We start from the raw sequence: 13,360 nt of genomic DNA, 5'->3' as shown, positions 1-13,360 counted from the left end.
ACAGGCGTGAGCCACCGCGCCCCACCGAGAAAAAAATTTTTTGAGTTGAACTTGTAGTAAGAGTTCATCTTCCAAAAGAAACCCCACAGACCCAGGTAATTTTATAAGACGATTACTTCAAATTTGCATGGACTTAATTTCCATCTTAAACTAGTTTTTCCATAAAATAAAATTCAAAGATGCCTGGCTCACATAAGGCTAATATAATTTTGTCTCCAAAACTAGGACATTATAAGAAAAATTCATATTGCTTATGAATATAAACAAAATATAAGCTAACTAAAATCCAACACTGTGCTTAAAAAATATCACAATCAAGTAATGTTTACCGCAGTTTTTTGGCTTCAACTGAATTGGCTTTTTCTTATTGATTTGTTTCATTTTTAAATACACATGGACACAAATCCTTGGTCAGTTATATGTCTCGCAAATATTTTCCCCTTTTCTGTCATTTATCCTTTCATTCTGGTTTTGGTATCTTTTATGAAAAGAAGTTTTTAATTTAAATATTGTGGTATTAATCAATCCTTTTTTAAATAATTAGTGCCTTTGATTTGTTTTAAAAAGTCTTTCCTTATCCCAAAGTAATCAAGAAATTCTTCTACATTAACTTCTAAAAATTTTATTGGTTGGCCTCTTACATGTAAGTCTATAAATTAAATGGAGTTGGCATGAATAAAGATCTACCTTCTTGGCCAGGTGTGGTGGCTCATGCCTGTAATCCCAGCACTCTGGGAGGCTGAGGTGGGAAGATGACTTGAGGCCAGAAGTTCGAGACCAGCCTGGGCAACAGCGAGACCCCTTCTCTACAAAAAAAAAAAAAAATTTAAAGGGTCTACCTTCTTTTTTTAAAAAAAAAAGGGGGGGAGGGGGGTAGACCAGGTGTGGTGGCTCACACATGTAATCCCAGTGCCTTCGGGAGGCCAAGATGGGAGATCTCTTGAGGCCAGGAGTTTGAGACCAGTGTGGGCAACATAGCAAGACCCTGTCTCTCTATAAGAAATTTAAAAAAAAAAAAAAAAATTTAGCCAGACGTGGTGGTTTGCACCTGTAGACCAAGCTACTCTGAAGGCTAAGCCAGGAGAATTGATTGCACCTGGGAGCTGGAAGTTGCAGTGAGCTGTGATCATATCACTGAACTCCAGCCTGGGCAAAAGAGCAAGACCCTGTCTCAAAATTTAAAAAAAAAACAAAATTTTTTTAAGTATATCATCGCAGTACAGTTATTGGAAGAAATATCCTTCCTCACTAATTTATGATGCTACTATGGACTACCTGTCCATAGCACTCATGTATTTGTTTCTGGGTTCCCTGTTCTGTTCCACTGATCTATTTTTCTGTCCCTGTGGTAATACAGCACTGATTTAATTTACTAGCATGTTATGAAAAGTCTTAGTACCAGCTAAAGCAATCTTTTTCTGTTCTTCTTGATGGGTAACTTGGTTTATCCTGCCTTTTGCATATTCATATAATTTTTTTTAAATCAGCTTGTCAAGTTTACTGTAGACATTTTTATAAGGATTGTATTGAACCTAGAGATCAACTGGGAAAGCATACTCTTAAAACACTGCATCTCCTAAAATGTAAACATTATATTTATATTGTTATTCTTTAATATCTTTCCAAAAAGTTTTATAATTTTTTTCTATAAAGGTCTTATTCACATTTTTGCACATAATCCTAGTTACATATTATTTTATATTATTAGAAAACAATATAAAAAGTAAAAATACTTTTTAACCTCTATTCCTGACATATAAAAATGCAAGTGACTTCTGCATTTTAATTTTGTATCTACAATCTTGCTAAAATCCCACTAACTATTATAATTAATTATCAGTAGATTCTTTTAGAACACTTTAGATATGGAACCATTAGAACTCATTAAATTCAACCTAGACATCCTATTTTAAGGAAACTGAGGTACAGAGAGATAAAAATGAATAAATAAAGGCCAAAAAGTGGCAGCACCTAGACTAAAAGTTAAGTCTTTATCCACAGCATGCTGGCTCTGTCAGAGAGCACACTCACTCTTTCCTGTCTAACGAAAGATGACAGTGGTGGCAGGAGTATAGTCCAGAATAAATAAATAACAATGACCCTGTTTATTAATCCAACGCAAAGGTCTTTTTCTATATTGTGTAAGTACCAATCTAATTTTATTTTTTAAATGGATAGCCAATTAATGAGTGACCTACTCTTTCCCACTATTTTGAAAGGCCATGTTTATTACTATATATTATAAATTTTTATATGTTCATGAATAGCTTTTAACTGTCACTCTTTCTACAAGTATTTCATGAGCACCAATTAAGTGATAGTCACTGTGCTAGTCACAGGGGACACAAAGATAAGTCAGTCAGACATAGCCCATCCTTAAGATCTGCAGAAGAATCAAGCAAGGAGGTCAAGAACTACAATAGGTTTCACAAACAGGTCTGCATACAGAGACACAGAATACTCAGAAGGCTCTCAGATGCCTGCTATCAACTACTAAATATTCTCACTTCCACATATGCATTACCATCTCTAATTTCTGTCATGGATAAAACAGTAAAATTTAAAGAAAAGTCAAGTTTATGGTAGTATCAATCGAACTATAAGCAGCATTTTCGAATTTTAAGTTAGAATTTAAGCAGAATTTTAAATTCTATTCAAACAGAATTTTAAATTAATTCTAATTCTGGATTCATAACTTATTTTTAAGTCCAGCTTATTTTGTATTTAAAAAGACAATTTTGAAGGACTCTTAAGAAAAATGTCAATTTTTTTTTATTATTTGAAATTGAAGGCTTTATTCATTATTCATTCAAGAATATTTATACAACACCTAATCTCTGTTGGGGACTATCAAGTGCAAGAGATAGAGCAATGTGCAAAGCTGACCACAGCCTGCTCTCACAGAGCTCACGGCAGTAAGCAAGATAAAATCATCAAATGAACTCTCAGGAAATAGTAAGTGTCACAACGAAAAGCAAAGCAGGATTACTGTATAAAATACAGTGGGGACTGCTGTTTCATTTATTTTCCATCCTATTCTTTTATTTTGAAAATGTTCAAACCTCCCAAAAAATATTGGGGGAGGGAAGACTACAGTATAACAAACACTTGTGTACCCTTTATCTAGATTCACATTGTATGTTCTTTTCCCTGAGCTGACCAAAACCAGGTTAGTCATGACAGTTCAGAGGATAAGAGTATCAGCAGGTGATTAGGAGGGAATCTGGGAGGTGAGCCATTTGACAATAAAGCAAGCTGGAAGCCCCTCAGACAGAAACCTGATCAGTGTGTGTAGGAGTGAGGTCAATGTGGTGAGAGCACTGTATGTGACAAATGACGTCGGAGGGGCAGCCAGGGCCAGATCATGCCTTGTAGACATGGTAAGTACTTGAAATTATAAATATAATTTAAATGTAATAGCCAATAAAGAGAATGTTGGGGGAGAACTGATTATCCTTATTATTAGAATAATATTTGCAACTGTGCTATGAACAAATTAGACTATGGAATAGTAAAGAGAAGAAACAGAAAGACTAGTTAAAAGGCTACTACAGCCTCCAAAGGATAACAGTGACTTGAACCAAGATGAGAAGAAGTTCATCTTCGGAAGTTGAGGTACGAAGGAGGAGAAAAAATAGAAAACAAGAATTAACTCCAAAGCTTTTGGACTAAGCCATGGGGAAAATATTAGCATTATTTACTGAAATGGGAAAACTCTGGAGAGAAGCAGATTTGGGATAGAATGGAGGCAGAATCCAGAGAGGTGCTGGACACGTTCGTTAAGGGTGCAGTGTCTAAGGCACTTCCCACAAAAAGATGTCAAGCAGATAGATGGACATGAAAGTCTTGAGTTCAGGTAAAGACGAGCACTGAGACTCCTAGGGACACACACACAGTTTACAGCTATCAGACTGAATGAGCTTTCTTTGCCAGGGAGTGGACAGAGACAAAAAGTAGACATGGTATCTTAGGACTCGGCCCTGAGGAAGCCAACACTATAAAAGTGGAGAATCTCCACAGTAGCCAGGGAAAGAGAAAATGAAGGATGACATATGCCACAAGCAAAAGGAAAAAACACCTCAAGAGGATGGGAGTATTCAACTGATTGATAATTTCATAGTTTTATCCATCTCTCTCAAATAAGGTCTAAAAACTGTAAGACTTTAAAAGCTTAATTATACACTGATGTAGGCTGCAATGTCCTGTATTTCTTTTTTTTTAAAGAATGGGGAGAGAGTAAGGTACTAAAATACAAACTTAAGTTTACAGATAGTATTATAAATTAATGCTTCTCCTAAATGTTCATAGTTATTTCTTCTGCCAGGAATAACATACTGGTAATATTCTGTACTGGCCTAAAATGACTAGAGTAAAACTCTAGCATACTGCCCTGCTCTGTAATTGCCTAAGCCCACAGAGGTGCTCACTGAACTACACACAGAGGCATCAGCCTTAAATTTAAAGGTACTAAATAGTAAGATTCCATCCAGATTTATATCCTAAATTTGTATTCCCTGAATTTTCTCTATAGTCAATTCACGGCCTTTTTTCCTGTAACTAACATCCAATCCAGCTGCATTCATTCTCTAACCTGATTTTGGCTTCTACACCAACAGAGACCAGGGAGTGTGCAGATTCCTCAGACACAGATTGGTGCAGAGCTGGGACTGGCTGTTTGCTGTTATCCACTTCTGCTTCAGCATCCTCTTCTGCAGACTGTTCTTTGATTTCTGCTTAACAGTAAATAAGAGAATATAAATAGTCATTTTGTGTCTATATTCATCATTGGTGAATTCATCTATAAAGCATACATCATAATGGAAAAAATCAAACAAATAACAGTTCGCTGATACAGGAAATGTTTGTGTATATAATTGATGGTATTATTCATACTCATTCTCTACCACAAAATGATAATCAAAACAACATGAAGCATGGTATACTTTTCCCTGTGCCCAAATTACAACAGGCTCGGAGAAGTTGCATCTAGTAGTAACTATTAAGAATCTTATTTTCAGGATTATAGCAGTCCATCTATAGAACAAATGTCAAACACCGTATACATACTTTCTCAGGAAGCAACCTAACTGCTGACAGGATTTTCAAATGCCATCGCCCTTAACATCATTCTTCTCTTTAAAAAAAAAAAATGGTACGTCGATTCTATCTTCAACACTACAGTACTAAAATGAAGGGACACTAGCCCTCCACCGGTGCTCCTGATGCAATTCTATACTCTTGGCTGGATTCTTCTTTTCTAACTTGAAATTTATTTAGACCTTTCTGCACTATCATCCCCAAACAAACAAAATTTTAAGTCCTTCAAGCTCCTCTTCTGTCTTTCCCTCCTTTTACCACCAAACTTCATGAAATGGCACTTCGAGTAACAAAATTCCATTTCATTCCCCCTCAACTAACCCTTTTTAACATGTATCTATCCTCCTATTATAGTAATAGTTCTCGCCAACAACACTGATGGCAACACAATTAACGATCCAGGGGCCACTCAAAAGCCTTCAAATATCCTAAAAATTCATTTTACACTAGGACTACCCCCTCCATGGTGAAATGCTCTTCCATCTTGTAAATGCAGGGAGATTTAACAGATGAATATAGGCTTTGGAGTAAATAAAGACCTGGTATCAAGCACTAGTTCTACCATCTACCAGCTTTCAACATTATGTGAAAGTCATCTGTTTTACTCACCTAGAAAATTAGAAAACTACCATATATCTCATGAGATTGCTAATATCATTCTCTTCGGTTGATTTCTTTTAGAACTCTAAATATAGATACAACCTTCTGTGTCCTTTAATGCTGTTCTTTGAAGACCACGTTTCAACAATCTGCTCTGGACTTAATGATTTTTAAGTCAACATCTCTAGCACTAACTCCTCTCCTGAGGTCCGGACCACATTTTTACTGCATTCTAGACATATCTAGCAGTTTGAACATTCAATTTCACACCAAACTAGCTATCTCTCAGATCAGCCCTTCCATCTGACTTCCCTATTTTTGTGACTATCTTCTAGACTCAAAATAAATTTTAAGAAAGTATTTTGAAAAATGAACAATTTTGATAATTAGTTAGAAAAACTATAAATAATTGTAAATGCTATCAAATCATAAATTCAACGAGACATGGAGCATTGAACAGATGGTTTTGGTTTTCATATTTAAAATAATGTTTCTTTTCCCTTTTTTAAAATTCAAATAGAAAAGCTGACCATAAATTAACTGCTTGTGAGGCCTATCAAAGTGTCCTGTCTATCCCTAGAGACAAAATTGATAGAGCACCTAGAATCAAATCTGTAAATATGTAAGTTTGTATCAATAAGGATCATAAAACGAAATTTCAAATTTTTATATGGCAAAAGACCTCATGAACAAAATGAAAATGTCACGGATTAGAGAAAATGAAGATAATTTGCATCCCAAAAAAGGTATTCAAATCCAGAATATGTAATGAACTCCAAAGATGAACATGATAAGATACATAAACGCGTAGAAAATAGATGAAAGACAAATTCCATACTCTTCTTTCTCTATATTGGCAGGTTTTAGTAGGCACATAACTGCTCAGCTAGAGACTTTATTTCTCAACCTTTTTTTCAGCTAAGCATGGCAAGATTTCACCAATAGAATATGACCAGAAGTGACTATACCTTCTCCATCACCTAAAAGGAAGTGATCTGCTCTGAACTAAATTATAGTCTCCTTTCGGATAGACAGGAAAAGACACAACAGAAACCCATCTGCGATGATGACAATGAGGGCAACACTCCAGGGGATGTTCCCACAAGACAGAAGAAACCTGGGTCCATAAACAACCACATGGAGCAGATACTTCATCCGCCTAGAACTCTCCTCTCTCAAGACTATTACACGAAAGAAAGATTAATGTGTTTTATTTAAGCTACAGCTGTATTTGGGAGTCTATGTTATAGCAGTTTAACTCATGCCCTATTTAATATAGAAACTGGCATCAAGAGTAGGAACTGCCATAACAAAAAATTAAAACAAGTGGCTTGGCGATCAGGCCATGAGACACAATACTGGAGTTTGAAAATCAATTGACTCTTTTTATGCTGTATTAAAATATTTGATTTAACTGTGACCTGCTGTAATTTGGAAAGCAGACTGTGCCTAGAGAGGCTGAACCTCTGGGGAAAGCATCTGGAATGAGCCAGAGGTTATTTGGGTTGCCTGCTCTCTAGTACTTCTAACAACCAATGATTGAAAGGAACAGAATTCTGCTAGAGACTCAGCCTATTATATTCAAAGTATTATAAAATGACCATATATAAATATAACTTCATGGAAGCATTTCATTTCTACTTAGAGAGGCCCAGAACACATGTGCCCTTTGTTGTATCATTCTTAATGTTAGGTATTAATGTTAGAAAGGGTAAGAGAAAAAGAAATGAGAAATGTAAAGGAGAAATAAGAACAGTGCCTCAGAAGCTGACACACAATGAGCCAAATGGACTAGGGTCACATGACATTACATTCCCCTGCGAACACTTTCCTTCCAAGAGCCAGCTCCATTTATCCCCCACTTCCAAACTATTTCCTCCAATAGGTGTGGCCTGTCTGCTTCCATTAACTATGCTGCTATCTACCACATGATGACCTCTAATCAAAACTTTTCTTCTCCTAGCAAAGTGTCCAACAGTCTCAGTCTTTCTCTTATTTTCCCCATAAAAGAAAATATAACACTTTTAACACATTGACTGCCATGTAAGTTGTATTTAACTCACGCTAGTTTTGAGCCCAGGGCCTCGTGAAGCATATGTAACTCACACATCAGAACTATCAGAACTGTCCCCACTATCTCCACTAGGACGATGCTCCTCTGAAACATCACTAAATAGATCAACATCTTCATCACTCATGTCCAAAACTTCATTCATCGTTTCCTCCAACAATTCCTTATGCTAATTTTCTCTAGACATTTCCTCTTGAGAATGAAAAACACAAAATAAACTTAGGTGATGATCACACCTCTGGTCACAGAAGCTATACTAAAGTAGAACTGGTGGCTAGGTGGGAAGGTCCACAGCATGCCTGTATGCTGTGAAACCTCTGCTCATTGTTTTCCTTGTCCATCAGCATGTCTCCCCAACCTCCTGTCCCCCGGCTCCAGCCTGCCCGCCCAAGCGTGCCACAGTGCTGGACTGTGTTCTCCGATTACCATAACTTCTGATTGCCCTGTGAGTTGTATATAACTCAAGCACAGAACACAATAAAAAATAACAAATTTTTCATTAAATTAAAAAGGACCGTTTCGTTTTTGAAGTTTTTATTCTATTTTCGTAATAAAACACCATGGTTCAAGGAAAAAAATTTTTTTCTAGTATGGGGGTCAATGTGTTAATGTTTTTTTAGGAGAGTTTCATTGCTTACAACTAAGGGGAAACAAGTAGGACAGTGTCTGATTCTTTCTCTCGCAAATTAGCACCAGAAGGAGATAGCAAAGTTAAACATAATGTTAACAGTAAATTGGTAGGTTTCAGGTACACAACTCTTTGAAATCAGGTTTCCTCCATTTTAGAAGGGAGGAAAAAACAGATTCAGACCAAAGGGGTTTTTTTTTTTTAATAGTATCAGTGCTCACTTCAGCAGAACATATACTAAAAAATTGGAATGACACAGAGAAGATTAGCATGGCCCCTGTGCAAGGATGACATGCAAATTCATAAAGTATTCCATTAAAAAAATAAATTTTAAAAAAGAAAGAATGTTAGAAATGGTATGAGGACCAGGCCTGATCCACAAAGAGGATAACAGTATGGCAGGCTCTGAGAGTCCATCCTGTTTCTCTTTCTTCTCTATTATCAATATTAGCTCTGCCTATCATCCTAACCTGGATTTGCTAAAGAAATAGTAGAGACTGATGAGTTTTGGTTTTATTTTTGGTTAGAATTTGTCGGTCTTTCACACTTCAATGAACAAGGAAGAATCTTATGCCTGCTTCCTAGGAAGCAGCAGTTCCAGCCACAAAACAGAAACGAAAAAGATACCCCTAAATATGCAAAACTATAGGTAATGACAGAACCTGTCTTTAACTGTCACTCTTCATTTGGTAGAGTAAGCCAGGTCTTAGTATCTGTCAAAATCAATGCAGGACAATTAAACTAGTGTTCGTGTCTCTCTTCTCTTAGTACTAGTCTTCAAAAGATTGTTAGAGTTTGGCAGCAGAATGTGAAACAGACTGCTCTGGCTGAAAATGATGTCAACCAGGGATCCCACCAGAAAAGCCATCCAGTGATGCGAATGGCTGTGAACCCAGCGACACCTGAGGGAATACTCCTGACGCCAGTACTTGGTTATCTCCAGTTTATTACTAAAAATGCACTCTTGAGTATTATCCTATGCTTCGCATAAAAGCAGCAGCTAGCCATTCAACAAGGAAAACATTCCAGGACTGGCTACTCAGCCACTTTGCAGAGTTTTTACCTTTCATGAGGCAAAAATTCGTTCAAACTGCCTGCAGTCCAAAACTGTGGAAATTGGAATACTTTTTACATCTAAAAAATTTCAATGAGATACTTTTCTTCGATTCAAAATCCTCAGTGTATCTTTCCCCTTACTTTGAACCCAACCTAAAATACAGGCAATGCCACTTGGTCACAAAATGCTCTGAAGTCAAAAAGGTGAGGAACACTAAGGACAGAGGTGGCAATTTTATCTGTAGCCACTACCTGTGGTTAATCTCTAACCGCTAGGTGGCACATGTGCAGTGGCAACTAACTAAACCTAATCACATGTAAGGAGGTTCCTAAAAGAAGAGATTGTCTGTGTACTTCATTAAACAGCATCACCTATGTGCTAGACTTAACTCTGGGGGCACAACGATAAATTAGATCTAACCCTTGCCCTTATGTAATTCCATTACATATCTTCTTTTAAGCCTTTACTTTTCTACCTACAATGACTTTTATTTAACCCTAAATACTTGGTTCCATGACATGAAAAAGGTTAATAGCAAAAGCTGTTTGCCATATTAGTTAAAATCAAAGGCTTGGTATCTAATGGTCCAGAATTTGCATTCTAGCTTAGCCATTTGCTACCAATGTGACCTTGGCAAGTTACTTAACCTCATCTTAATTTCCGTTTACTCATCACTTAAAAGACAGATAATACCACCTAGTATAAAACTGTATTTAGGGGGCCAGGTGCTGTGGCTCACAGCTGTAGTCCTTGCACTTCGGGAGGCCGAGGTGGGAGGACTGCTTGAGGCCAGGAGTTTGAGACCAGCCTAAGCAATACCAACACCCCCGTCTCTACAAAAAAATAGAAAAGTCAGCCAGGTGTGGTGGCACGTGCCTGTAGTCCCAGCTACTCATGAGGCTGAGGCAGGAGGATCACTTGAGCCCAGGAGTGTGAGGTTGCAGTGAGTTATGATGACACCACTGCACTCTTGTCCCAGCAACAGAGTGAGACCCTGTCTCGAGGAAAAAAAAAAAAAAGAAAAGAAAAAAGAAAACCTGAATGGGCCTATATCTACTAAACAAGTTGAATCAATAATTATAACCTTCCAAAATAGAACAAACCAAGCACAGTTAGGTTTCTGGGTGAATTCTACCAAACATTTAAGGAAGAAATTATACCAATTCCCCACGACCTCTTTCAGAAGGTAGAAGCATAAGGAATATAACCCTCATCAATGAAGATTTGCAGATGGAAGATAAGCATATAAAAAGATGCTCCACATTATATATCACCAGGGAAATGCAAATTAAAACAATGAGATATCACTACACATCTATTAGAAAGGCCAGAATCTGGACCACTGACACTACCAAATGCTAGCAAATATATAGAGTGACAGGAACTCCCATTCACTGCTAGTGAGAATGCAAAATGGAGCAGCCACTTTGGCAGATAATTTGGTGGTTCCTTACAAAACTAAACATACTCTTACCATATAATCCAGCAATCATGTTGGTTGGTATTTGCCCAACTGGGCTAAAATTTTATGTCCACACAAAAATCTGCACACAAATGGTTTTTTTTTCTTTTTTAAATTTTCCCTTTTATAAGGGTAAGCATACAGATGTTTGTAGCAGCTTTATTCATAACTGCCAAAACTTGGAAGCAATCAAGATGTCCTTCCAGTATGTGAATGGATACATAAATTCTGGTACATCCAGGCCATGGAATATTATTCATCGCTAAAAAGAAATGAGCTATCAAGACATAAAAAGACATGGAGGAAATATAAATGTATATTATTAAGTGAAAGAAGCCAATCTGAAAAGGCTATACTGCATGATCCCAACTATTTGACATTCTGGGAAAGGCAAAACTATGGAAACAGTAAAAAGAATGATGGTTGCCAGGGGTTAAGGGGGAGGGAGGAATGAATAGGTGGAGTGTAGAGAATTTTTAGGGCAGGGAAACTACTCTATATGATGCTTTAATGGTAGATATATGTCATTATATTTGTCCAAACTCATAGAATGTACAACACCAAGAGTGAATTCTTACATAAACTATGAACTTTGGATGATAATGATATATTCATGTAGGTTCAACAATTTTAACAAATGTACCACTGTGGTACAGGATGTTGATAATGAAGAAGGTTATGCACATACGGGGGCAGGGGATATATGGGAAATTTCTATATTTTCCCTGCAATTGTGGTGTGAACCTAAAAGTGCTCTAAAATTACAATAAAACACTAGTATAGTAAATACATAAACCAATAATACAGTCACTTATCATTATCAAGTATTAGCTACTGTGCATTACTGTATGTGCTACACTTTAAAACGACTTGCAGTGCCTTAGGTTTGTTCACACCAGCATCACCACGAACTTCTGAGTGATATCCTGTGTTGTGCTCTGCTACGAAACCACAACAGCTACAATGCCACTAGGCAATAGGAATTTTTCAGCTCCATTATAATCCTATGGGACCACCACTGCATATGCAGTCCGCTGTTGATGGAAACATCATTATAACTGAACTAGTATATGACTAAAGTGGACTAGCATAACTAGTTCTCAACAGAAACAGTATGATATGCATCCCTAGAGCCTAGAGTTTTATCTCTAATATATTCTCCATGAAAAAAACTAGAAGCCCTTAGAGAATATCTGTTTTCATATCTTGGGTCAGAGAGTACTAAAGATGAACCTGAAAAATACTGCCAAAGAGCAATGAGCTCTGAAAAGTTTTCAGATGATACTAAAAAGAACTCAGAAGCCAGCTGACAAGGTGCTCCCATGAGCCAAACTATGACAACTTGAACACTAAGAAGAAATTTTTAATTATAACTGAATTATAATTAATTATAATTAATTAAAACATATTTGCAAAGCCCTGATTATATGATTCTCAGGAAAATGGAATTTCTCTTCAAGTAACTAGTACTTCATTCAAGTTGATTTTATTCATATTTAAAAAATGCAGAGATTACCAAAAGAAAGACAGGATTTTCTTACCATAAAATATTCATAAACTGGTCCATGGAACTTCTTACTACTTTCTGAATGGCTACTTCCAGATTATTCAGTCCCCCCTCCCACCTATCAAAGTAGGATACTCATTTTAATTAATACTCTTACATTACTGAAAATCAATAACTAAGTGTATCAAGGGACAGGATTTACAAGAGTAAGAGAACCTTCCAATAAACTCTAGGGTCTTGAGACATACCCTTGCAGTGAATTCAAGTTTGCTTTTAATTTGACTAGAAATTTATGGAACATTTGTCTTTGCTTGGGTTTATTTACAGGTTGGTGGGGTTTTTTTTTTTGAGACAGAGTCTATGCTTGCCTGGGATAGAGTGCCGTGGTGTCAGCCTAGCTCACAGCAACCTCAAACTCCTGGGCTCAAGCGATCCTCCTGCCTCAGCCTCCCATGTAGCTGGGAGTACAGGCATGTGCCACGATGGTTGGCTATTTTTTTCTATTTTTGGTTGTTTGGCTAATTTCTTTCTATTTATAGTAGAGACGGGGTCTTGTTCTTGCTCAGGCTGGTCTCTAACTCCTGAACGCAAACAATCCCGAGGCCCGCCTCGGCCTCCCAGAGTGCTAGGATTATAGGCGTGAGCCACCGCGCTCGGCCAGGTTGGTGGTTTTAACAGTTGCTCTTTATCCTTTCGTTCACTGTTGCCCTGTGTTCACTGTGCTCACTAAAAGAACTAGACAGTGGCCCTGCCAAAGACAAAGACAGAGAGCAAAGACTAACACACTTGGCTTTCTTTAACTTTATAGAAAGCCTGGGTAAAAAAATGTTCTTTCCGGACCGGGCACGGTGGCTCACGCCTGTAATCCTAGCAGTCTGGGAGGCTGAGGCAGGCAGATCGTTTCAGCTCAGGAGTTTAAGACCAGCCTGAGCAAGAGC

The 13,360-nt window shown here is 37.3% G+C and overlaps 1 protein-coding gene across 1 annotated transcript in view; it reads right to left on the bottom strand.

The window, feature by feature from the left end:
• The window catches only part of LOC105824573 (histone-lysine N-methyltransferase 2C-like), a 141,575-nt gene that overhangs the window by 13,123 nt on the left and 115,092 nt on the right, over positions 1-13,360 (bottom strand). Inside the window, exon 3 of the mRNA XM_012662072.1 lies at positions 4,592-4,730. Within this exon, the coding sequence (XP_012517526.1) occupies positions 4,592-4,730 (139 nt within the window). The remainder of the gene's footprint in view (positions 1-4,591; positions 4,731-13,360) is intronic.

This window comes from Propithecus coquereli, unplaced genomic scaffold (genome assembly GCF_000956105.1).
Source record: "Propithecus coquereli isolate 6110/MARCELLA unplaced genomic scaffold, Pcoq_1.0 Scaffold75, whole genome shotgun sequence".
In the NCBI taxonomy this organism is placed as follows: Eukaryota; Metazoa; Chordata; class Mammalia; order Primates; family Indriidae; genus Propithecus; species Propithecus coquereli.
Note: the sequence above shows the minus strand (reverse complement) of the source record. Positions and strands in the feature narration are given on the sequence as shown.